The following is a 25,909-nucleotide window of genomic DNA, read 5'->3' as shown; positions in this document are numbered from 1 at the left end:
CCAGCCCCAAAGGACCACCAGTGCTAAAATACTAAAAATTGAGAAACAATAGCAATTCAAATCTTCTCTAAGTGTGTTTATCACCAGTTTACCCAACTGTTGAACAAGCAGAACATAAACTTGAATAGGAGCACTAATCTCAGTTTTACTGCCCAGAGTCAGGCTGTACCGGACTGTCAATGATTTTAATGGTAGTATTTAAATATTAATATTTTTTAAGCAGTTTTGGGCTTCATTTACTCAAGCATAATAGGCATTTTGTTTATCAAATTGTCAGAAAAAAATGCATATAGATTTCTGGCAAATAAGGTAACAGACTCATTGCCTTTACTGTACGCAAACCAAGCATGCTTGCTGTTGTGCGTAGTCCACTGTAAGGCACTATACAAGGTTTGTGTGCAGAATGATGTTGAAAGCTGAAGGACACTGTAGAAGAGTGTTTACATTTGGCAGGGTTGAACGTGAGGAAGCGCTCAAACAGCTCGTGCTGGATGGGGATCTGCTCTGCAGAGTTATAGGGCAGGATGTCTTCGTGGCTCACATAGTCCAGACCTGAAGGAAAGAAACAGACACACTGTCACATGGGGATGAGACAGAACAATTACTACCACCTCAAATGTTTTATACTGTGGGAGCTGACATGGTGACTAGGATCAAACTCAGCTCTGCTGAACTCAGGTCAAACAATCCTGAAGTAGAATGAGGTGCTAAGCTGGACCATATCCTGAGTAGGGTGGAAGTATCTTCCATCTTTTTTCATTTATCATAAAAAAAGCCCATTAGAAATGGGATATACAGGGTCCACCAATGATATTATGTGGCCAACATGTCAGTAGTTCAAGATGGCGGCGCGTACGGACGCAGCGGCCCCTCTCTGTCCCGATAGCGTGGCGTTTTCTTTCATTTCTAACTCTTCTTTTGACTTTTCTTTGTGTTTTTCCACGGCCGAACACAAGTACAGCCGTCAGTTTATGCTGGCCTACTAACGTTACCCGACAGACTGAGACACGAGCTCGGACGACTTTGCCGGCCGGAAAAACATATTTTCAATTGCTCTGTATGTCTGGCACAGAATTGACAATAAAGTTGACTTGACAGTAACGTATCAATGAAGTCTCGCGTCCATACCTGGGATAGCGTACAGGGCTCTGCTGTCATCATGGTTGGCCAGAAACGTCACTGCCTCTGTCTGGGATCTCTGAGACTGTAAAAGGCAACACAAACCAACAGTCACACAACTGCTGCCTCAGACACGAAGTGGTGGCTTTGTCTCCCTAATACCATCTCCACTCATTGCACTGCATGTCCAGACAATCAAAATGTACGTATACAGGATGTCTACAAGTGTGCTCAGAGTAAGTAAAGGTACAGTACATTACAAGGTATTAACCCAAAGACCAGTCACGTACTGACGTAACAAATATCTGTCCCACAGGTCTGTTTAAGAGAGAGAGTAACAACTACGATACCAGAATTTCATCGATACCAGAATGTTTGTGAACAATGTGCTTATTATTCATATTTCCTTTTTTGGCAACTTGATTATGGCTTACTGTTAATTGTTGTTTACCACGAGGGACAGAGGATTAGTGTGTGAGATCTGGACTGGGGACTTGCTGACTAACTTTCATATGGTTTGTACAAGAAAAACAAAAAAATATCTGTTGTTATTAAGCTCCAACACATCATCTCAAGTTGCCTGCCTGCCTGGACTCCAAAGGGTCTCTAGGGGCAATAAAGATGTATGTGAAATGTAAGGTAGTATTTGGTTGTCCTAAAGTAAAAACATACTGTATAGTGACTAGGGCTGTCAAAATTGCCCAAAAATGACGTTCCAATATTCGTTCTAAAACAACCAGAGGTTCGAATATATTCAAATATCTATTTTTGCGCATTATGTCCATAAGAGGGCAAACCAATACAACGGGCGACAAATACTTGCTTATCATTAGTCCTCTCTCTTTCTCTCCCTCTCTCTGGAGCGTGCAGCAGACAGGACAAGCCGCGCAATACACCGCCGTCACGGAGTCGTTCGTAATTTGGTTAGCAACTGAATCTCTTGCTGTTCCATGAATTTGTCCAATGTTATTTTCTTGTTGTGTCTGCAGTTGAAGATTTACGTTAGTGTCTTGGTGCGGTCTTCTTCCTAGCCGTGGTTGTTTGTTTACTTCCGGTAACGGCAACCTCGCTCTTCCCGACCGGTTCAATCAGACAGGAAACTGAACATTTACAGCAGCCCAGGCTCACGAACAATCGCGAGGCAGATAGCCACGGTAGTGCCCTTTTTTTTTTTACTCTAACATTCAAATATACATTTTCATATTCGAACACCTGTTTTTTTTACTAATCGAATATATATATTGAAATTTATAATATCCATTGACAGCCCTAATAGTGACTTACTATGTGAGGACAGTCCCTAGTGTCAATCAGGACTTGGTAGTAGGTGTGAGTCTTCCCCTTCACCTCCTTGGAGCCGTGGGCTCCTGGAGGCTCAGGTTTGCTGAAGGAAGAAAATAAGGGACAAAAGGATCTCAGTTATACAAGTCTTACCCACAAAATAAAGCCAACGAGGGTCTGTTTGGTGCAGTCTGCAGCCAGAGATGGAGGTTTACCTTTCAGCCATGGGAGGGGTGATGTCTCTGTCATAAAGTCGGGCGTGCCAGGGAAACAAGACAATGCCTCTGTAGCCAAACACACTGTGGAGAAACAGCTGAGGAGAGCACAACAACAACAACAACAAGCAGAAATTGGATGAGTTGCTGCGAGATTATACCTGCAGGTTTAATAAAGCATGAATTAGATTGGATTACAGTCAGTTGACAAGATCCCGCAAATGTGCTATCATAATAGATTTATTTATGATTTATCAAAACTTAAAAACAGACCAGATAACACAGGACAGAACTGTAATATTATAAAATAAGTCTAATACTGAGCTTAAGGCTTTTCTAATGAGAGAGAAGGCCCCTCGGAGGTAGACCAGCCCATGTGTGTGTGTGTGTGTGTGTGTGTGTGTGTGTGTGTGTGTGTTGACTGAAAGTGACTTACCTGTCCCGTTTCATATTTGCCATGCTGCTTAACAGCCTCAAACACTCCTACTGTCTCCAAAATCTTCCCTTCAGGCCTGCTCCTGCCAAATACAGGCAACACCATTACACACTAGACCCTGTGCGTGCGTGTGCGTGCGTGCGTGTGTGTGCGTGTGTAAAACCAACATATGACCACAAACTAACAGAGGTCTACAAAACACAGGGATGGAAAACAAAACAACATCCTATATGGACAAACACAAACCATGCATAAGTCCCTGAGGAGCCTCAACAGGAATCCCAGTTGTGAAGAGAAGAGGCTTTAGGATTTTCCATTCTATGGAGACTACATACATTTATCCCTACAGGGAAAGTCCTGATGCCTCCCTTCAGCTTCTCTGATCCCTTTCAACTGTAATCTCAATCACAATGTTGAGAAGATTGAATAAAACACCTCGACTTGTCAGATGTCAACAAGGACTATCATTTGACCTAATCTCCACGTCCTCGCCTGCAGCCGCTAAAACATAAAACACACAAAAACACACACACACACACACACACACAGCTGGTCACTTCAAATAAATAACACGCATACTTCTGTGCTCCCTGCAAAGCTAATCTTCACAACAGAGATGTAGAGTAGGGATTAATGAGGTGGATATATGGACAGTGGGATTTAATATTATACAGTAGGGTGGTTTCAGGTTATTTACTAATCGTGGGTGTATTGTGCAAGAATAATCATTGCATGCATTCTGTCTGCTACAGCATACATATCTGCTCTGTGAATCAGGTGTCCTGTGTTCAGGACAATCAGTTACCAAAAGGGAGAAATTTATATTTCATAATTTTGGGTTTCTTGATTGCACCCCCTAGTTTTGCATTGATTCGTCAGAATACTGTTAGGTATCCGTCAATTTTGATGGAGACCATATCTCGATGCAGCCAATCATCATCAATCAAAACATTTGCAAAGCAGATTGAAAATTTTCAATTGTGCATTTTTCCATTCATCGATGTTCCCTTGATCACTATTGCCATCTTTACCGCCTTTATTGGCGCATCCCGATGTTTGCTGGTGCTGTCAAACAGCTGACCAGCGTGAAACTGACGGGAGGATGAGTATGTGCACGTGCATCCTGATGTGTGTGCACTGCACGATACGAAAACAAAGGGGACCCACTCACTGAAACATGGCTCCACAGGGGGGAAAAACACTCCACAGGATAAAAGCTTTTGGTCAGACCTTCATCACTGCACGTGTATGTTTAATAATGTCGACAAAGATGTGATACATTTAACATTATAAAATCCTGAACACCAAGTTTTCTCTGAGGATTGTAAACATGTTAAAAGGAACATTGTTGGAAAGACGGCAGATATTTTCTGTCAAACGTCTTTGGTGTTGAGTGATCAAGTCTGTTTCCTTCTTGCATTTCTACTGAAATTAATTAAGAGCTTCCAATATTTCTTTAATGCATCATTATATCTACTGTGTGTCTATTCATAGGATGTCAAGTAATGGCGTTTTTCCATTACATGGTACCTGCTCGACTCGCCTCGCCATTTTTGGTTTTCCATTATGAAAAAAAGTCCCTGGTACTTTTTAATCTCCGTCGAGGTTCCAAGCGAGCTGAGGCGATACCAAAAAGGTGACGTGAAAACCTGCAGACTACTGATTGGTTGGAGAGAATCGTCACTAATCACGGCGTCATTATTGCTAGCGACAGACGGGGGTGTCCTGAACAAACCCGCCATTTTTAAATAGTTTAGCTAGTGGTGTTTTTTTTTGCCGCCAGCTTCTTTTGAAACAAAATGTGTCTTCTGCCACATGCCGAGAATCAACAACAACACACCTTCGACGTTCTGTGTGTGTGTGTCACGGCAGTTTCCTGCGGCGGCGCTATGACGACCAGCAACGCTCGCCTCACGCATGAGGCGGTACTAAATCTGCAATGGAAAATGGAGGACAAGGCACCGCGGCCGAGCCGAGCCTAGTAGAGCTGGTGCTAGCAGTGGGTAAGCGCCATAACTCTGTGTGCTCCCCTGAAGCGGTGCTGTGAATCATTTCCATTGTACTGAATAAAGACAGACGTTGATGCAACCTAAAGAAGAATTAGGAGTACTTTGTCTGATGCAACAAATCTCAGAATTATGGAAATATGAATGTGATTGCATAAATATAAATAAAAAATGACAACTTTGACAAAATTCTGCAGTTTACTTGAACTTACCCCAAACACATTTGTTACTTAAGTGTTTTTGTACATACTTAACACACCTTACTTTTCACAAAATTATATTCACATCAAAATGATTTCATTATTACTCATTGCTCTAATAGAAAACAATATATTAGATATCAATAAATGATGAAAACTCCCCAGGAGTGTAATTATGTTTTCACTGCACTGTATGTAGCTCTTAAACACATTTTTAACACAGGCTCTTCTTTTGTTACTACCTCTGCAACAATCTGAGACATGTCAATACACTGTGTGACTGGAGATAATCAGATCTAAATATAGCCAACCCTGAAAACCCTGGTCAACAACTTGTCCTGCCAATAAGCACAGGAACATTTCACATCACTCTTTTCTTTGTGTACTGGAGTGAAGCCACTGAGCTGTCACCATGTCAGGGGAGAGATGGCAATGACAGCAATAAGACAGGAGATATGATTACACAATGCAAAGGTTACATAAACCAAAGTGAGAGATACAAGCTGGTGCTGAATCACTGCTGCTGATCCATTCACTGAGAGGACACTCACCCACCTTAACTTTCTCTCACAGTGGCTATATTTTACAAGTACACTCTGCCGCTCGCTTTCTGTCTGATCCGACCAGTTCCCCATGATAATTAGAGCACTATGTCTGTAAACTCCAATCATATGTCCAGGATGAGGGAAGCAAAAACTGCTTGGTCATGCTGTGTGAGGTAAGTAAGAGTCAAAACTACATGGGTTAACATTGGAGCTTGTGCTAATTGTGGAAAGTGCTAGCTACAACAGCATTCCACAATAACTAGGGCTGGTTAACTTCGATACTTTTAGGCACCGACAGAATTGCCTCCATAGTATCGAGTATCGAAAAATGCCTCGTCAATTAATACCAATTTCAATACCTACGGTAAGGTAACAACAACAACACCAGCTGTTATCTCATTGGTTGTGCTTTTGAAAGGTCAGCCTATCATGTGTAGGCAGCTTAAAGCCGCCTACCCATGATAGGCGGCAAAACCGCCCTGCGCTGACCGTTTGGTTGATTTCCTATGGGGAGAGCGGTGCCGCCCATCTATGCGCTGCGCTACCCCTGGCGTTTTGCCGCTTTGCGGTGCGCTCAAAGTTTCAATTATTTCAACTTTGACCTAGTTGCCGCTGACCTATATGATATCAGCTATCGTCACCTAGCAACGGGAAATAGCTTCCTTGCCACCCTTAATGACGAATACCTGCGCTGCGCTTTGCTCTGCGCCCTACCTAGCGGTGCGCAGAGAGCAAATCGCTTATCATGTGTAGGTGGTTTAAAAGAGTCATGCCACAGCATAGACCAGGAGGCAACCTTTTAATTATGAAGACATTTTAAAATGTTCTTGCTAATCAGTGTCATTGCAGCATTAAGCATGCCATCATCTACCAAGCAAGCACAGGCAGTGTTGTTTTTTTTCCTTTGCGCCACATTCTGTGAAGAAGGCAACGAGTACTAGCCAATCAGAGGCAGAGTAGGGCGGGTCTTCGCGGAATGCAGATAGGGAAAAAGTTAATCAAACTACTGTAAATAAAAGGCCGTGCTCCTGCCAATGGCTAGAGGTTATTTGGCATGCGGACTGGAACATTTTCAAAAGACACTGGCATAGACTGTATCAATGACTGTGACGTTAAACACTGAAATGAATTAACATAACATCAGTGATAATCAGTTGATGTTCAAGTGGCAGCAAGTAGGCTAACTATACACAATATTTCATGAGTTGAGCATTGACACAAATATGTTATCTTTTCGTGCTTTGTTGTGATATGAAAACAGTGATTAAATACTATAACATTTATTAGACAAAAATAAAGTAAGAACATCCGTACACATCCAGTAAACAGTGTTGCGTAGTAACAGATTACATGTAATCTGGATTACGCAATCAGATTACAAAACATTAAAAACTACAGTATAGCCTAATCAACCCAGATTACATTTGAAAACATGTGTAATTAGATTATAGTTACATTGCCAAGGATTACTTGATTACATTTAAATTACGCCTGTAAAATATGGACATTTTAAAATCATGAAATTTGGTTTCATGATACCAATTCTGAATATGTTCTACTACTGTATGCTATAAAAAACAGCAGCTACAAAAATGTAGACAAAAGAAACAGCATCCCGCATGTTGTAGAACACAGTACACCTGCAGTTTGTGTCAGTACTGTTTTGGAAGGGTTGATTTGACAAACTGTAAATGCTGAATATGCAAAATGCATTTTATTTGCATTTAAAATGTAAATAACCATGGCTGCGTCTATCTGTTAGTGTAAAGTGCAATATTTTCAATGTTTGATTTTGAAGTAATCTATAAATCATTCAGATTAGATAACCTGCATTAACTTGACAGATTGCCTTGTAATTTGTATTCAGTAATTGACTAACGGTACTTCAAAGTAATCTGACCAAACGAACCGCCAACAAACAATGAATTCATTTAGACTCTGTTACGGATAACCAGTAACGTTATGTTGGAAAGTGTTGCAGTTTTACCGGATTATAAATCCCGTGACATCACTAGTGTCATTCTTACTAAAACATGCCAAATAATTAAAGAAAAATGTCCACTGTGGATGATAACTTTTAACTGAGTGATTTAACATGCACTGACTCAGCTGGTTGCAGGCAGGCAGTCAAATCAGGGATCTCAATCCATGCTGGCTAGTTATCTGCTAGCTAATGGGCAGCAGAGGACAACCGTACTTTTCTCTTTTTCTGATACGAAATGTCAGCTCATGTTTGCCCACCACGCTCATAACGCAAACACAATCTCGAAGCATCTTAAGCATCTGCCATCATCTCAACAACAACGTGGCCAATATCTTTACGGTGCCATCTTGAAGAGTTTGTAACGTTAGTTAGCTAAAGTCTGAGGACACTGGCTGCGTCTCTTACCGTGAGGACATGAACCTCCTCTGCTGAACACCGCCGGACAGTCCGCAGGCTCGGCATTGTACCCGCGGTCTGAACACCTCAAACCCGCTGCTGCTGTCAACGACACTCGACAGTATTCTAAGTGTGTGTTTCTTGTTGTATTTACTGACAGTGCTCAGCAAGCCTCGGCGTAACGCAGAGGCCGCCATCTTTCTAGCACGCTCAGCTCACTTAGCTCGCTTAGCTAACATGCACTAGCAGGGCGCTGATGCCGCGTTCATGGAACAACTGAAGAGTCGTATTTACGATAACGTTATGCTTAAGATAAACTTGCGAGAAGTAATAGAGGTAAATATAGGAAAGACGATGCCGTTTTTTCTATGACATACAAGACTCAATGCTACTTTACCAAACGTCTTGAATATAATTCAACCCCCTGTGCAATATTCATTCTGTGTGCAATAGTCACTGTTTCATAAATAGGCCCGGAATGTATACATTTCTTAATGCTATGTTATGTTATTTCATTTTATTCTATTATTATGTATTTTTATATTTACTGTTTTCCTTCATTGCCTCTTATATTTGTTATTTACTTATTTTATTATATTTTAATATGTCCCTTACAATTTCTACTTACTGTTTTTCTTTAATGGAGCCGCCCAGCATAACCTTACATGTTTGTACTTGTATAACCGGTGTGACAATAAACATCTTGAATGAAATAGACAGCGACAGATAAATGTGAGACTTGTGGGGTGGCAGTAGCTCAGTCTGTAGGGAGTTGGGTTGCCAGTTCACCTCCTGGGCACTGCCATGGTTCCCTTGAGCAAGGCACTGAAACCCCTAACTGCTCTGGGCGCTCAAACATGGGATGCCCCCTCACTCTGACATCTCTTCATTAGTGCATCTATAGGTCCTGAGCATGTGTGCTGTGTGTATTTTCAGGCCTGTGTGTAATGTGTGTAAAAACTGTACTGTGAAAATGTGAATTTCCCCTTGCAGGATAAAGGCATGTCTTCTTCTTCTAACTGCAAGGAAACTCTTTAACATGTGCTGATAGGTGGTGGGAAGTTAATTGTAGAAAGAGAGACTGAAAGACATATGGAAAGGGAGTGGACCATCAGTAGCAGAAAATGCATAGACCGGCGGGGGAGAGTTTGTAGCTGCAGACATGGTGCCCCCCTCATCTCTGCTTCTCTTCATAGTTGTTGGATTCATACCAACCTTTTGTAGGCTGGCTCAGGTTTGCCTTGGACCAACTCTTAGTTATGCCGCTATAGTTTTAGACTGCCAGGGGACTTCCTACAACAAACTGAGCTCTTCTCTCTTTCCACCTGTGTGCATTCATGTCCCAGTAATGCTCGTTACTAACTTAGCTCCGGGGAGCTTCTTCCCTCGCTTCCGCCTCGCAGATTTCCTTGAATTGGGGTGGCACCTGAATCCTGGTTGCAGCTGCTGCTGTGGTCCTGCTCGATGCCCTACACCTCCACTACTATTAATTCTAGTCTAGGAAGTTTTTCCTCGCCACTGTTGCACAGACACACACTTACTCTTGGGAGGAATTGTTGCGGAATTGTTGGGTCTTTTTAAATTATAGAGTGTGGTCTAGACCTACTCTATCTGTAAAGTGTCCTGAGATAACTCTTGTTATGATTTGACACTATAAATAAAATTGAATTGAATTGAATTAGAGGGGAAAACCAACCAGTATTAATGTGTTGTGCAGACTTTAAGTGGAACAACTGGCTCCAAAAAGTAGTTTTGTTTAAATGTCCCTACCAAAACACTTAGTAGGCCTATTTCACGTGAGGTCTGTTGAGGTTAAAACCCTCAACTCTTTCTTTTCGGAGTTTATGAGGAGACCATGAATGCACCAAAGAAATCACGTGTGCTGTAACGATTAACATTTGAGTTGAATATGGAATAAAACATTATTGTCTGCTTGTGATTAAACATTAACAGTTTATAAAGATTATAAATATGTTTTGACAATTTTCCAAAATGCGCACTAATAATAATACGTCTTCACGCTGTTCGTTGGTCATGTGAGCGAGTACGTCATCGTGTCACAAGACAAACACAACATGGCTGCTCACTTGGAGATATTTACCTCTAGCAGTTAGCTTCAACGCCGAATTTCAATGTATAATCATAATAAAAACCGGTAGGGATAGTTTTGGCTCATTTATCTGTAGACATATGTTCACTGGCAGCTCGTGCCTTATTGAGACAAACGGTATATTTTATCTAGATAGCTGCATCGCATTAAATCCGACCATCCTGTCTGAGTCATTGGGATTTAAACCATGGCCTCTGCATTTGTTGTCGGGGATAAATTCAGAAATAAGGTCACGGAGTTATTAGAAAAGACGGACTCATCTCTGCCCCAGCGACTGAGAGAAGAACTGGAGGAGACTCTTGGAGCACCACAACCAACCCTCTCCTTCAGTACAGCGAGAACACTCAAGAAATACCTTCAGGACAACGGTACACTTTTTATAGAATAACTTCTAATGCAAGGAAGTGCGTTGCATTCACAAAAGAAAAACACACTTTATCTCAAAATTATTAGTTACTATCTCGTTATTACGAGATCAGGATCTCGTAATTACGAATTGGTGGTTAATACAAAATATGTTTCTGATGCTAATCATTTCATTCAGCAAGAACAGTTGAGCATTGTTATTTGTCCTTAAAGACCAGACAAACTTAACATTTAAGCGACAATATATAATTGTATGTAATTAAACACCCTAGGATATAACTGCATTTCGTTGTCTTTGTACTTGTACTCTGCACAATGACAATAAAGTTGAATCTAATCTAATCTAGTCTCATGTAATCATGAGACTAGATGTATCAATATTAAAAACATTCTGTCTTCCAGCTTTTGCAAACCCGTGCCGAAGTTCTGGCGTGATGTTCTGCAATAAAATAATTCATACTAGAAACCATGGCAGCAATATGTAACTGTGTAACACTTTCTTGTTGCTCTTTTGCAACAGGGCATCCTTTCTACCTGCATGAGTTGTTGGAGGATAGCTCGCTGCACCTGCCTGAGGTTGTGAAGCCTCCCAGGGTAAGTGAAACCATGGACATGCCCAAGTTTGAATATATATATATATATATATATATATATATATATATATATGGAATTATATTTATCTGTTTAACCTCTAACACATCAATCAGTGTTGTGCTGCATTGACAGCATGCAGAAAACAAGGCAGAGACAAGCTGACAACTTGAAATACAATTGATGTGATAGAAACTAACTACAGACTTTTGATGATGGAGCCCAATTTTGGCAACTTATCCCTATATCCCTCCATAATTTTTAGCATAGTGTTATCCTTTCCAAGGCAGATGGAGAAAATAGAATAAATATAATCAGTACCTGGGGAAGAAATCTCTGCTGCAAACAACTGAAATTGAACCGTGACTTTTCTCTCTCAGAACCCCGAGCTTGTCAAACGTCTTGAGAGGATTAAAGCCAAACTGGCCAACGAGGAATACAACAGAATCACACGTAATGTCAACGCTCAGGTACGTTTTTGTATATGTTAACATTAAAAATAATGAAGGTCTTGCTATGAGGTATGTATATATAAATATAGAGATCTTGTCATGTACTTGACTGCTTAAATTGTCTCATTTTTAATCGTGGTGTAAGACTTACAGAATTTTTCCAACGGTGTAGAAAATAGGATGTTTTTTGGATCATATCATGTTGCATTTGAATGTACATTGCTTATGTGATAAATATCTTTATTTGTCTTCAGAAAATCAACCACAATGAAACATTAGCAGATTTTGGACGGCAAGGTTAGTTTGGTACACATATACAGTACCGTTTAATATCTTATTACTATTATATTATCACCCTTCCAGCAATCAGAGGCTGAATAATACATGCTTTATATTGAAAATGGACTTCTTCTGAACTTGTTTCCCCCTCTCTTTCTTCAGTGCGATCAGTCAAAGCAGTGGTGGCGACCATATTCAACTTCCTGGTCACCGTGGTTGCTGCTTTTGCCTGTTCATATATGGCGAGTCAGTACCTATTCACTGACACTGCAGCGGTAAGAGAGTATGCTATACACGTAGTTGGCACTTATATGCAGTGCAGTTCAGTTCACAAGCCATGCAACTACCCCCGCCTTTATAAAACTAATCATATTGAGATGTGGTGGTGATATTGGAGGCTGTATTTTGTGATGTTTTTGTATTGGATTGCATTACACTAAAAGTTGTCTGATGTTTTCTTCTTTAAGTTGTGTTTGTATCCACCTAATGGTTACATAACTGGGGCTTTTTTTGTTTCTGTCACCTGTCTTCCAGCGCGTAATATCGGCTGTGATCGCTGCATCTGTAGTCGGCCTGGCGGAGCTGTATGTGCTGGTCCGGACCATGGAAGGGGAACTAGGGGAACCATAGCAGTTACTCAAAAAGAACAAGGGAAACACAAAACCAGTGAACTGTAGCAGCCCTCAAAGCAGAACTTTGGCAACCCCACCGAGGCGCCTACTGATTCAATACAGACATCTCACTTTGCCATGAAAAGCTTGTGGACTTTTTGCTTTTTATTTGACAGGAAAATTGGTGGATTTTTAAAATACGGTTTAAGTTACTGAGAATTTAAAAAGTGATACAATATAGCACTAAATGGAAGCTGGAACATTACAAGAAAGGAAATTCAAAATGACTGAATATCTGTTCTTTGACTTTGTTAACTACTCCTGCTTTACATGACATTCCACCTGCCCAGACTTTTTCTTTTTTAAATTAAATTACATTAAAACATGAATCGTATTCCTTATTTATTTACAGCTATTTTGTATTTTAGATTTTTCCCGGAAATACAGGCTCATTTACTCATGATTCTTTCCATTCTGTTCTCAGATGTAATCATATTTTTGTGCTTACTCTCCTGTGGGTCATGTTAGAGGATAGGAACAAACAACCTAAGTGGTCGTATGGGTTAGAGGACTTTTCAGATTTGACACAGTTTAATGTTTTTGTATCAGTACTCTGCCCATTCCAGAAAGTAATATTGAATAGTATTTCAATCAGGAGAGACTTCATTAAGAGTGAAATACAGTAAGTTTAACTAACAGGGTGCATAATAGGTTGATATGTTAGAGTCTTTGGCGATTAGACTCTATCGCAATGTTAAATTGTAGGGGTTAGAGGGCATGGGTGTAGGAATATAGTCTCGCTTTGCCAGATCATCCTCCACACGCTGCAGAGCTGCGGAGGAGGGTCTGGCTACACAGCAATCCGGTGTTACACCGAAATCTGTGACCCATCGAGATCAGTGTCCCCCTACCACAACCTGAACCAAACCCTTGTCCCTAACCTTAACCACGGAGGGGGGCGCTACGCTTTTAACAGGAGGGACACAGATCACGACGGGTCACAGATTTCGGTGCAATGGATGGGAGAAAAACGTGCTCTGGTTTATTGGCATTTTTTTAAACCAATCACAATCGTCTTGGGCGGTACTAAGCGCCGTATGGAGCAACGGCGCCTCTTGCAAAATAGCCTCAGGAAGGAACTTGTTTTGGTGGAACATACGTACGTTCAAAGGTTGTTTTAATCGTGCAACAGAAATATCAGATTGGACAGATAGTCTAGCTAGCTGTCTAGATTTACCCTGCGGTCTATCTGCGGAGCAGTTAACCATAGTCCTCATAAATCCATCAGAGTTTAAAATGTCAACACAAAGAAAGCCCAAGGCAATGGATACCCGGCCTAAATGAGTGAAATCCGGCAGAATTTCCGTCGGCAACAGAGCAATCCCGGAGGTGGAGCGTCGAGGATATAGACTAATAGGAATATTACCCACATGGAGTCTAGATACTGGTGGTGATGACGAAGGGATAAAGGAAGCCTGCAGATCTGGATGGATGTGATGTGAAGCTGGGGGGAACCCTGGGAGCTGGGAATGATGAGAACTGGAGGTGAATGTGGTGAAGGAGGGTCGCATCAATTGTGCCTGAATTGACAACTGACAGCAGCAAAGAGTAGAACACATTTAAAGTTTGAACGCAATATCTCACAGAGATTGTGGCAAAATCTGGTTGGTGTAACTGGAAGAGTGAACGCCCACATTCAGCTGATGACAATGCAGCTGATTAGGTTGGGAGAGAGAGAGAGAGAAATGTGATGGATAAAAGTCTTCCTTAATGAACTTACGCTGAGCTTAATTAGTGATAGCCTCCTACTTTATACCTCACTAAAAACTGAGCGTGCACGTTCAGTCTTGACCTTGTCAAAAAGTGGTTCACAGTCATTCTTAACAGAGCAAACTATCCACAGATGAAGACCATGAGATAAGGTTGACAGCCCTGGAAAAAGATTGAGTTATTTTTTTCAAGTTGTTGGTTTTATTTTGCCCTGTAGTCGCCCTTGTTTTGACTCTAATAAATAACCCACCAGCTGTACTGTCAGTTACTAATACCGTTTACTGAACTGTTGTTGAATTATTTTATCATCCATCTCCACCTGACAGATGTGCTAATAATTGTCTTCTGATCTGTGCTTACTGTATCTGGTTTAAAGTGAATTATGGACGCATCAAAATCAAACGATTACTGTACACCAGAGCTGCAGAAGACTTATCATCCTGCGAGCAGTAACAGCATGTATCTTATTTCATACAACACAGTAGATCTGTTTTCTCTGATCCCTTCTCGAGATATGAATTCATATTTTTTTGTAAACTATCCCATCCTCCTCTTATCAAGTCCTGTCATATCAGTGGAAAGATTAAAAGATGTAACTACATCTGGAATACAAAAAAAGTATCTTCCTAAGATCTGAGATTTGACACCCGGATTAAAGGTTTATTGAAAGATTATTTGGTATTAAAGATTATTATGATATACAGAGATCTCTGTCCAGCGCTAGACAGTGCCCACTACTGTCATATTTGCCTCTGTATTATACCGCTCATGTAATATTTCAAAACGTAAATCCAGGCAGTATTACAGAGCCTGTAAGCTGATAGACCCCTGAGCTCTGGCTTTAATTTAGTTCTTATTTTTCATTCTTTTCCTCGTCCCTCTGTCCACCTAACCCTCCTGATACTTACAGTACAGAGAGATATGAAAACAATATATTTTGACTTAGAAAATAATTATTCCTGTCATGGTATCTTACCACAAAGAATCATTTTAATCAGGATGTTTTGAAAGATAATACTTGTAGGGCCGAAGCATTAAACAAGCCACAGTTCAGCTTAGAGCAGGAAAACAGGAGCTGGCATCTGTGAGAAGAATCCATGTCAAGTACAACAGTGATTCCCCTGTGTGACAAGTTGGTGGGATAGTGAGCTGCTCTATGCATTCTTCCATTAGTCCTTTTTTATTGAGAGAAAATCAAAACCAGACTAGAAACACACTAGATCTATATATGCACGACTCTTGACATATTTTACGGTTGCTTTGGCTCAGTTTTCACAACAAGAGTTTCAATTTGCAAAACTCTGAACACAAAATGCTGTACTCAGAATCTCAAATCAAATTAGGTAATATTTCCCACCAGTGCATTTATCAGGGCATTACAACACTGTATGTAAATGCCCATCACAGAATTGTAATCATTGTTGCATTTTAAAATAAAATAGTGCCATCAAACAGAAGCCAATTCTCATCAAAACACCATCTACAGTGGCTCAACATTATACAACTAGCAATTAATGAGAAAATACATGTGCAAATTTAGCAGAAGTCAGTATTTGATAATATATATATTTATATTGATAATATAAAAGTAAGAATGACTCTCATGTTATTCATATGTGGCATTGCTGTAAATATACAGTAGATGTTAGATACACTAGTAATGCAGTCTAAATTTTAAACTACAGTAAATCTTATATTCATAAAAGACTAAATGATCATGACTGTACTGTTACTATCGACCACCACGACACTTGTTTCTATTCAAGACACCAAACCTTAAATATTACACTCACACATAAATCTAATCTAAAGCTACAATAATGCTGGAATTCATGGTTATAACATGAAACCACAATTTACACTACCGGCAGACAAAATTTAATAGTATTCAAAACATATATTTATTTTTCTTCTTTCCACCACTTTCATACTTTTGACATACAAGGCAGTCGGGATGAAGTCATTAGCATTATGTTGTAATGCTGCTCACCTACCGCTATTGTTAGAATAAGGAGAAATGCTTATGCTAAATGCTAAACACATTGATGATGCATTTGATGCAGTGATCTGTACTCTCAGTAATAAGCACTGAAACGTGTTCTGAAGACTTTAGCGAGCCAGTTTGGTTATTTGCATTTAAAGTTTTGCATTGCACATTATAACTCTGTTGTGAAAACGGATCCAAAGCAACTGAAAAATATTGTAAATTGAAGTGGGATTATATAAATCAAATAAATCCCAAACATATTAAACATGACTGGAGTATACTAAAAAACTACAACTTGATAATAACTCTGTAGCCTATATAGAGGTTTGAGGAACATTCGACTCTGGTAACATACATGACAGATGTAGACACAGGAGATGTTGTAACAGGAAATACGAAGGAGACAGAAATAGTTATAGTAGCTATCCAGTATTAATATTATCCAGTATTAATATTTCCATGTTTATGCTCCACATCCAGACTAATCAGAATTCCAGGAAGTTGGTGACGATAGCAGCGTTGTAGATCAGGTCTGAGATGTAGCCCATGGAGGTCTGCGGTCCCATCTGTGGGTGGTGATGGGGGTGTGAGTGGTGGGGACCTTGGCCCTGAGTTACCTCCCAGTACACCGGCTGAGGGTGGGAGGGGACTACCTGGTCTACAGAGGTGTGACCTCCACCTGCAGCGCTGCCTCCGTACAGGGCCTGATGAGTCCCAGATGGAGCCATAGTCTGGGGTTTGAAGTTCCTGAAAGCCTGGTAGGAGCGGGCGGAGGCCGAGTGGTGAGGCTGCCTGCTGATAGGCTGAGGAAACGAACCAGGAAGGAAACCGGGGAGTGCTGGTCCCAGATGCTGCCGCTGGTGGGGCTCCTCCTCCCAGAGACAACACTCTGAAGGTTTTGAGGGACCCAGCGTGGGCTGCTGGTGGAGAGATGAGGAAGATGGCGGCGGCGATGACACTGGGTTGCTGTAGATGTGGATCCAGTCGGAATAAATCTGTGGGACATCCTCACAGGAGTGGTTTGGCTCTTGCCTGAATATGTCTGTCAGGGTGGTTGAGGTAAGGAAAGCAGAGCTCACAGGCCCAGGGGGAGGATCTACAACCTCTCTACCTCCCAGGCCAGGCTTGGTGGACTTGGGGTGTCTCACAATCTTGATACTTCTGGCTCTTCGGTTTTGAAACCACACCTGTGGGAAATGCAAAGACTTGTAATGCCCGGGTCATATTAATCAGTGGTGGAAGAAGTATTCAGATCCTTTACTTAAGTAAAAGTACTAATACCCAAGGGCGTAGCACAGAGTTCTGGGCCCTGTAGAAAGGCATTCTCTATGGGCCCCTCCCCACATCCACAGCTATTCATTCTAGCATCTTTTTGGGCCTTCCTCACATGATGGCCCTGGGTACTCTCCCATTTCCACCCCCAGTCTGACACCCCTGCTAATACCACACTGTAAAAATACTCTGTTACAAGTAAAAGTCCTGCATTGAAAATGTAACTTAAGTAAATGTGCTTAAAGTATTAAAAGTAGAAGTACTTAATGCAGAAAAATCCTCAAATTTTAGAAACTGGAAACGATCAAAACACTTCTGTGTTTAATCGGCTAATCATTTCAGCTGTACTTGTAGGCCTAAATATTGTTGGGCAGTTTAATTTATAATAAAACATCATATTTTATAAACTACATGTGTTTTGTGTGCAAAAATTGTAATTTGTAAAGTAACTAGTACAATATTTCTCTCTGAAATATAGTGGAGTAGAAGTAGAAAGTGGCATGTAAAGAAAAGACTAATGTAAAGTACAGGTACCTCGAATTTGTACTTAAGTACAGTACTTGAGTAAATACACTTAGTTATATTCCACCATTGATATTAATTACACTTTTCTTTAACTGTACTAGAGGAAAAATATGGATGGGACCCCCCACCTCTGCAGGACCACCCCTGTTCAAATCCTACTTGGGTCAATTCTTTGTGGAGCAAAATTATATTTTGTAGTTTTCCTCACCAAAAACAACTCGACATAGGCCTAAGCAGGCAACAATGTCACGAGCTACTTGAGACGCACATAAGTGGTCATTTAATCCATTCATAATATAGAAAGAGTAGTTAAAGCCGGGTTTTATGGGGAGTTTTGAAGCTTAACAAAGACCCCTGCGCAGCAGCAGACTCACCTGGATCTTGCTCTCGGGCAGGTGTGTGTGCGCGGCCAGCCTCTCCCTCAGGGTGATGTCCGGGTAGGGAGTCACAGCAAAGGCCTGCTCCAGCTCGGACAGCTGGGCTCGGCTGAAGATGGTCCTCTTCCTCTTCCTCTGGCCCTCCATCAAACCGGCGGCGGCGGCGGCGGCGGCTCTGTCCGGCTCCGGAGAGGACAGCGCGCACTCACTCCGGGCATCTTATAATAAAGAAAATCCAAAAGGGAAGTGAAACAAAAAAAATATAAAAAAGACATGTAGGCTATATAGCCTAATATAAAATATTGGGCTATATATATTATATAAATAAGAATGAGGAAGATAAAAATGTATCATTTAAATTTAGATTTAATTGATTTTAAGGTCGAAACGCGCCGAGTTGTAACGTTTTTGTAGGCCATTAAAACGAAATCACAAGCTTCAGGGCTGAATTTTTATTTTTATTTTTTAAATATAGCCTACTGTAAAAAAAAAAAAAAAAAGTTTTCTTTTTTTCATTTACAAATAGGCCACACCTGAAAGCAATTTGCATATTTTTTTTATTTTCATGTTGTACTAATATAGGCTATTTTTCTTACTATAGCCTAATATTTATGAGGTTGTGTTCGATGTTTATATTGACTTAGCCTATAACACGCGATTTAGATAATATTTCTTTCTTCCTAATTTCGGATTCTTTTTTCATTAAGAATGTTGTCTTAGGGTTAGTTACGGTGTTTTCATTGGCTCGCCCTATTTAATTGATTGATGCTTAATTTACATTTAGTGTGGTTTCTCCAGTGGAAATTGATTACAGGAAGCAAAACATGAAAATGATCAATTCAAGAGACAATTCTAAATGATATTGCACTCACCTTTACAGTGGTCCGGTTCTCCAAATAACGCCTTAAAGTCCACCATGTCTCTCTGGTTCTGCTTGAGTAAAGAGAAGTCTGAGTCCGTGAACAGAGCCATGACTCACACAGAGACACACACATCCACTGCTCTGTGCTGACAGCTGAGGACGAGTGACCGCTTCTTATACCCACATCACCAGATGTGACACCCCACACCCACAACCCATCCCTGCAAATCCAGGTGTTGTTCACCTCTGCCCTTCTAATCCCCATCTGAGAATGGAGCACACCAGTTGTTTTCATACTGCATTGTATTATTTCTTCAACTGCTCTGGCTGTTTTTGAAGAGTTTTTGAGGATATGGTGTTGTGATTAATAGGCCAACACTCTAACATTCAATAGTGTATCATTATAATAACAGATAAAAATCAGAGGAAAATAGCATAAATTCCAAAAAATATTGGCCTATTTTGTATATGTTTATAATAATACTTAATAATAATAATAATCTTTATTTATAGAGCACTTTTCAAAATCCATGTTAGAAAGTGCTTCACAAAACAACAAAATAAAACAGAACAGCCATAAAAACATGTTTTTTAAAACAAAACCAATAAAATATATTTGGTGTATGAAAACCTGCGCAACGTAGGTATTTAGACAATGAATTAGCCGATGACTGTGCTGCTTCATTTGAAAATATGTCTCATTTCATTCAGGATTTGCTTAGGAAATGGATTTTTTAAATGTTTTATCAGATCGACCAACTACTGAAGTTGTAAGTGTATGAGAATCAGCTGGAATCAATAAAAGGAGCCCAAGCTTTCTGAGCCAAATGTCACGATGACACATACAATATTAATATATTATGATCAAAAATAATAAAAACAATTTTATAACTGTCTGTCAGACTCAACAAAAAATTGTAGCCTATTTTATTAGAGATACTGGCCATCGAATTATTCCACAAAAGTTTCCACGTAGGTCAAGTTTAATCTGGAGATGAGAGATAATGCCACTTAATTCCAATAACTTCAATAATATTTGCATGGTGGACTGATCCCCCGTATCATAAAGAGTGTTCAATTTGTATTTACTATATAATAAAAGAACTTCTTTATTAAATAAAAAAGAATATATAGCCTCTATATAATAGTTTTTGGATTTGATTTTTTTTTGTTACAATGCAGAAATGTGTCTCTTTGATTCCCAGTAAGGATACACAATGTCCACATTAAGGTGTCACACAGTACAATTTATTGATGTAATTTTCCACATCTCAATATTATCTCAATAACCCAATGTCACAGCATATGTGGATGTAAATATCAGTCAGCAACATATCATTTTATTAAGTCAGCTATTCTGCCCCACAAACAGTTTAGTTATACAGTTACATTTGTGAAACACACATCCTCTCCTTCGGTGAAATATTAAAGATTAATATGGACACTCACTTTCAAACATGCGCGTGTGGTGACAATAAAGATTTATAAAACACAATAGTTGAAACCTTTGTCCAATTTGTCTAATATATAATATAAACACACACACACACACACACACACACACACACACACACACACACACAGAAAAAACTACTGTTGACAAACCAACCCAGACATTACTTGTAAATTCATCTTCGTATACAGTTAACATTAGACACACACACACACACACACACACACACACACACACACACACACACACAATTATCCCCATGAGTCAATGTCCACTGTGTATGTGAGCACTTTTCCTGCATGTGGAGGATTATTCACTAATCTACCACCAGGGGGTAGTGTAGTCTTTTCAAAGTGCTCCCATGCCTGCTCTGGATCTCTAATCAGCTCACAGATGGGTACAAAGAAGGAAGAAGAGGTTCAAAAAGGTGAAGTCTAAAAGGAGAAGAGGAAATTACATCCTTTTGCTTTTGAGCTTCACTCAAACTTGCGCAGGTGGTTGTAGAGGGACTGGACGTAGGTGAAGACACACATGGGGTCTGGTTTACGACCCATGATCATCATGTCCTCCACCTCGATCAGCCGGTCGCAGCATGCCTTTACTCTGGAGACACAGATAAACGCAAGTCAGAAGGGAACGCTTTATAACCCAAACAAAACAGGATTTGGCATTGTGAAAAGTCAGAATGTTATTGCTGTCAGGCTGAAATCCATTTAGGGGTTCTTTGGTCCATTGATTGGTCTACAAAATGTCAGGAAATCGTGGAAAAAACACAACTAGAAAATGCATTTCCTGCAGAAAATGCTTGTGAATGCTGAATAGCTAAATTGCTAAAGCTAAACTGGATTAACAGCCTAAATCGGTGAGAAATGTAAGTATTGAGAATAGTTGGAAAAGTGGGAATGGTTTTATTTAGTATACATATCATTGACAAGTTGAATAACATCACTAATGTAAAAAAAGATATGGAATATGGAATAAGTTTTTTTTTTGAAAAGCTAGGGCTAAAGCTAAACTGGACTGCTGGTTAAAATGTGTAAGAAGGTGAAGTTGTAGGAAAATGTGGAAAAAGTGATAATTGTTCTAGTTAATATGTATGTCTTTAAAAAGTTGAATAATAGCCATATTCTATGAAAGTTGTAGGTTTTACAACAGTGGCACAGCAGTGGCAAGCGAGCGACATCCGTTCGGCACACATCGCGGCACCACGGTGGCAATTTGTCGGCAGTTGAGAGACCCTGCCTCAATTCGTCGTCAACTAATTAGAAATTGTATTTCCTCGGAAAATCCACAAGATAAGTATGCATGGTTCGCGTTATTATGGATCCCAGAGCAGTTTTAGGCAAGTCCCGCCCTAAGAAGCAGCCTGATTGGTTGAAGTTAGGCATTGACCTCGAGTAGTTAAGGTTAGGATAGCCGACTGGTCAGGGGATACAACAGGGGACCTGAACAAATCCGGTTCTGTTATCTCGAGCGAGGCCAATCATAGCTACAGTAAGTCCGTTTTAATGGCAACAAGTAAACAGGGAGCAGTATTTTTTCTTGAATATCACTATAATGTTTCCATTTCTCAACCCATTTCATACACAGAATTTCTTATCTCCAGTGGCGGCTTGTTATTAAAGGGTGCTAGGGTGCCACCCCCATCACAATTCTAGAAAAACAAATATATAGACCTAGTTGAACAACTTGAAATTAAAATTGTTTACTCATACGATGTATGGGCTACATCATGTTTAATGTGATTTCATGGGTCAGCAACGCTGGTTTAATGAATGTGTATATACATATTTCAACTTCTAGCAAGCATGTGACCTGAAGTGGTCTCTGATTGGTTTCTCCTCCGGGATTAGTTTGCTATGTCACTGGCGAATCAGAATAGAATAAATGTTATTTTATCCAGTCTGATTGATTCTCGACACCTGTCATACAAAATGTTTGTGTGTGTGTGTGTGTGTGTGTGTGTGTATCTGTGTCAAACTACTATTTAGCTTATATCAATAAACTCTGTAACTGCAAATGAATGGCTGCCATAGTCATCTGCTGGCTAAAATATGTAAGAAGAATTCCAATATATATTAAGCAATTAAAGAAGTTCAAATGGGAGTTTCACAGCAAGGACTTAAATGAGCTTGAGTGTACTCAAAAGAAGTCAAGGTTTCCTTAGTGTCTTTGTTGGAATAAGGATAAAACATCAGATGAGGTCTAAAGCCTGAAGAGTTGATCTATAATAACTTATTTAGGGTTAGCCCTGTGTGTGAATGTGTTACAGACATTAACATCAAGATTAATCTATATTAATTATATATATACTGTATACATATATACTGTATATATATATATCGTTTATATAAATTAATGTTAATGTTCTGTCATTGTTCATATTACTGTCTGTAGTTGCAATTTGACTGTCTGGCAAAAATGCTGCGTCATGTTTACTAATCAGTTGTGGCCAAGATCCCTTTGATCTCTGTAATCAGCTAACGACCATGTCAGCTGTGTCAGACTGCTGCCATTAAAGGACACTGAGAGACACCTGTGAAAAGAAGGCTCAGACAGCCTAAACTTTAGGTGGCAGCAGTGAAATGACCTCATCCCGAGCGCCACAAGGCCTTTGTGAATGTATTGGTATATCAGTCGCTCCAGAAAAACGTGATTATGCGATCGCATAATTCAATGCATAATCAGCCAAAGTCTGCATATTTATGCGGGGGACGCATTTTTTCAAATACGCCACACTTTCGCCGCATAAATTGCCGATTTCCGCGCACAATATGTGGGGCTTGCATGATTTCATAATTTTATTTTTCATAAATTCGTTGCAAAAAAGTCACATATATCTTAGCAGAAAGTTGAAAAATGTTGCGTTTACTTCACACAAGAGCAGCCATTTTCCCCTGTTGCCATGGGAACGTTATGAAGTGACGTTATGAAGTGACGTAATTACGCGACGTGAACATCATCGAAAAGCTGCAAACCCCACGATGAAGCCATGATGAAACCGCAGTTTTTGCAAGTTCCCGCAATTTCATCGCATAAAATTGCATAAATATCCCGCATATTCCATCACATTTTTTAAGAAAACGTGCTGCGTAATCAAGGATTTTTGCCCGCAACAATCACAAAAAAACTCTGGTATATATAATTTGTGTAGATAAAAATAAAAAATGACTCAGAAATCGCAGTTTCAAAATATTTTGCGTTTGCGTTTTGGCTCAAGAGAGAATGAGGATAAATAACATTATCGTCAATGGAAGATCCACCAACCGTCTTGTCGCTCTGAGGCAGATAATTCAAAAACTATAACTCACATCGCTTAAATGAACATATTTTCTGAAACTAGACAATAATGCCTACGTTTTAACATACAAATGTATGACAAGTAAAAATTGTGGGCGTGAGAGCAATTTACAGAGAAGAGACTAAGATTAAGGCTCCGTGCTCTAGCGATGACATCACCCACTGTAAGTCACGCAAAACACACCCATTATAATTGATGAAAATGCCTGAAAGGAACACGAAACTTAAACAGTTTTTTTTTCACAAAAACTGTAAAAGATATCAAAACGCTTAATATACCCTGAATAGCTGAATTTGTCCTGAATGGTTTAAAGTTTGGATGACGTCTGTAGGTGAAAGTATGAAGGAGGAGATAGATTTTGAAAAAGAGGATTTGAAGAATTTGAGGCCTGCTCTCATTGACTTTAATTGTAAAAAAAAAAATAAATAAATAAATAAATAAAATATATATATATATATATATATATATATATATATATATATATATATATAAAATATACATATTTTAAAAAGTATAAATAGCAGAACAAATGTTGAAGAAGTCCCATCATGTGCTTAAAGAGCTGAACATTTTGATATTTGAATGTTTTTTGTAGCTGAACGTATGCAGAAGTTAGACGACCAAAAAACCAAAAGAATCGAATAACAATACTGTACATGCTGCTGAATCAGCATTCACACAATTACCTAAAGCACAAGGTGACATATTAAAATCAAGATATTCAGTTTCCAATGCTACAGAACAGACAAAAGCGGCAAATCCTCCCATTTGAGAAGCTGGAACCATTGAATGATTGGTGGTTTTGCTTGAAAATGACTTAAACAATTAGTCGATTATCAAAATATAATATCAGTTCAAGCCATTTTCAGCATCTAATATCTAATGGTGTCTTGGATAGTCCTGATGAAAACACGGACTATTCATTTATATCCTAACAAACATGTTTTGAGGCGTTAAAGAACGATACTATGCATGTAATAATTCATCTATAAGTCTCTGCTCTATGATCTCTTTAAGAGGTCAAATGTGAAGCCGCCACTACACATGGATTGACTCTGTGACCAAGGGAATATTGTTTTTCAGTCAAATCAGCTTAATTCTGCAGCAGCAGTCGTAGAATAATATATTCTTAAATCCAGTAGTAGTAAATATTCCAATATAAAATGTGTGTGTTCTGGCATATAGAATAACAACTTTGCAGAGGGCTATAAAACAAAAGCTAAGTCTGTAACGCAAAGTATTAATGAGCATTCAAAGGAATACAAAACAAACAAAGGTAAAAATGTAGGTCAGATTTAAGCCTATACAATTCTGATCAACAATAAGACTCATGAATGAATTTGACTATCTATGGTTACAGTATGTCTAGGTAATGTTATAACAAACTATTGCCCTCCAAATGTGTCACCATGTTCTAATGTTAGCGCTTCACTCAATTCTACAATGAATATGGAATGAATGAAACTGCATCATATCCATCATATCAGAAACACACTAAAAAGCTGCCTTGTCTTTATATTCTGATATTGCCATCACTCACTCTGCAGTTCCAAAGGCCAGTTCAAAGTTGTGTTTGCGGTTGGCGGGCAATAGTGAGTTATAGTCAAACTCAGTGGGGAAGAAGGAGTGGACCAAAGCGCAGAAAGCCATCCCATCGCTCCAGCTGGACGAGAAGTTCTGGATGTCAATGTTCTACAGAGAAACAGAGAAAAAGATTTGGTGATGATGTGGCAGTGTGTGACTTAACTGTGTCATCTCAGACCTTTGTGTG

At 39.6% G+C, this 25,909-nt stretch overlaps 4 protein-coding genes and 1 long non-coding RNA gene across 10 annotated transcripts in view; 2 read left to right on the top strand and 3 right to left on the bottom strand.

The window, feature by feature from the left end:
• poldip2 (polymerase (DNA-directed), delta interacting protein 2) overlaps positions 1–8,423 on the bottom strand; it is a 12,593-nt gene extending 4,170 nt beyond the window's left edge. The window contains exons 1-6 of one of the 2 annotated variants that reach the window (XM_031283661.2): positions 8,192–8,423; positions 3,052–3,127; positions 2,616–2,713; positions 2,404–2,503; positions 1,129–1,204; positions 445–552 (exon numbers count right to left, since the gene is read on the bottom strand). In XM_031283661.2, the coding sequence (XP_031139521.1) occupies positions 445–552; positions 1,129–1,204; positions 2,404–2,503; positions 2,616–2,713; positions 3,052–3,127; positions 8,192–8,379 (646 nt within the window). In that variant the 5' untranslated portion in view covers positions 8,380–8,423. Of the gene's footprint in view, positions 1–444; positions 553–1,128; positions 1,205–2,403; positions 2,504–2,615; positions 2,714–3,051; positions 3,134–8,191 lie in introns of both variants that reach the window. The other variant, XM_031283660.2, reaches the window with a different exon arrangement.
• The window catches only part of smtnl (smoothelin, like), a 45,455-nt gene continuing 22,824 nt past the window's right edge, over positions 3,279–25,909 (bottom strand). For 3 of the 5 annotated variants that reach the window (XM_036001303.1, XM_031283657.2, XM_031283658.2), the window contains exons 9-10: positions 25,679–25,830; positions 20,611–21,440 (exon numbers count right to left, since the gene is read on the bottom strand). In XM_036001303.1, the coding sequence (XP_035857196.1) occupies positions 21,314–21,440; positions 25,679–25,830 (279 nt within the window). In that variant the 3' untranslated portion in view covers positions 20,611–21,313. Of the gene's footprint in view, positions 3,601–20,610; positions 21,441–25,678; positions 25,831–25,909 lie in introns of those variants that run through there. The other 2 variants (XR_004102204.2, XR_004102205.2) reach the window with 2 other exon arrangements.
• Positions 6,262–25,909, top strand: LOC116038942. The gene is made up of 3 exons (XR_004102207.2): positions 6,262–6,555; positions 25,089–25,090; positions 25,899–25,909. It is a non-coding gene; the product is annotated as an uncharacterized LOC116038942 (long non-coding RNA).
• tmem199 (transmembrane protein 199) lies at positions 10,224–12,980 on the top strand. Its single transcript, XM_031283665.2, has 6 exons — positions 10,224–10,660; positions 11,179–11,252; positions 11,630–11,719; positions 11,956–11,998; positions 12,143–12,255; positions 12,515–12,980. Exons 1-6 carry the CDS (start codon positions 10,480–10,482, stop codon positions 12,608–12,610), a joined length of 597 nt encoding a protein of 198 aa, XP_031139525.1. The 5' UTR covers positions 10,224–10,479; the 3' UTR covers positions 12,611–12,980.
• sebox (SEBOX homeobox) lies at positions 15,986–19,792 on the bottom strand. The gene is made up of 3 exons (XM_031283662.2): positions 19,395–19,792; positions 18,520–18,740; positions 15,986–17,535 (listed from the first exon to the last, which is right to left on the bottom strand). Exons 1-3 carry the CDS (start codon positions 19,492–19,494, stop codon positions 16,834–16,836), a joined length of 1,023 nt encoding a protein of 340 aa, XP_031139522.1. The 5' UTR covers positions 19,495–19,792; the 3' UTR covers positions 15,986–16,833.

The sequence above is a fragment of the Sander lucioperca genome, chromosome 5 (assembly GCF_008315115.2).
Source record: "Sander lucioperca isolate FBNREF2018 chromosome 5, SLUC_FBN_1.2, whole genome shotgun sequence".
Classification (NCBI taxonomy): Eukaryota; Metazoa; Chordata; class Actinopteri; order Perciformes; family Percidae; genus Sander; species Sander lucioperca.
This window is presented reverse-complemented; position numbering and strand designations above follow the sequence as displayed.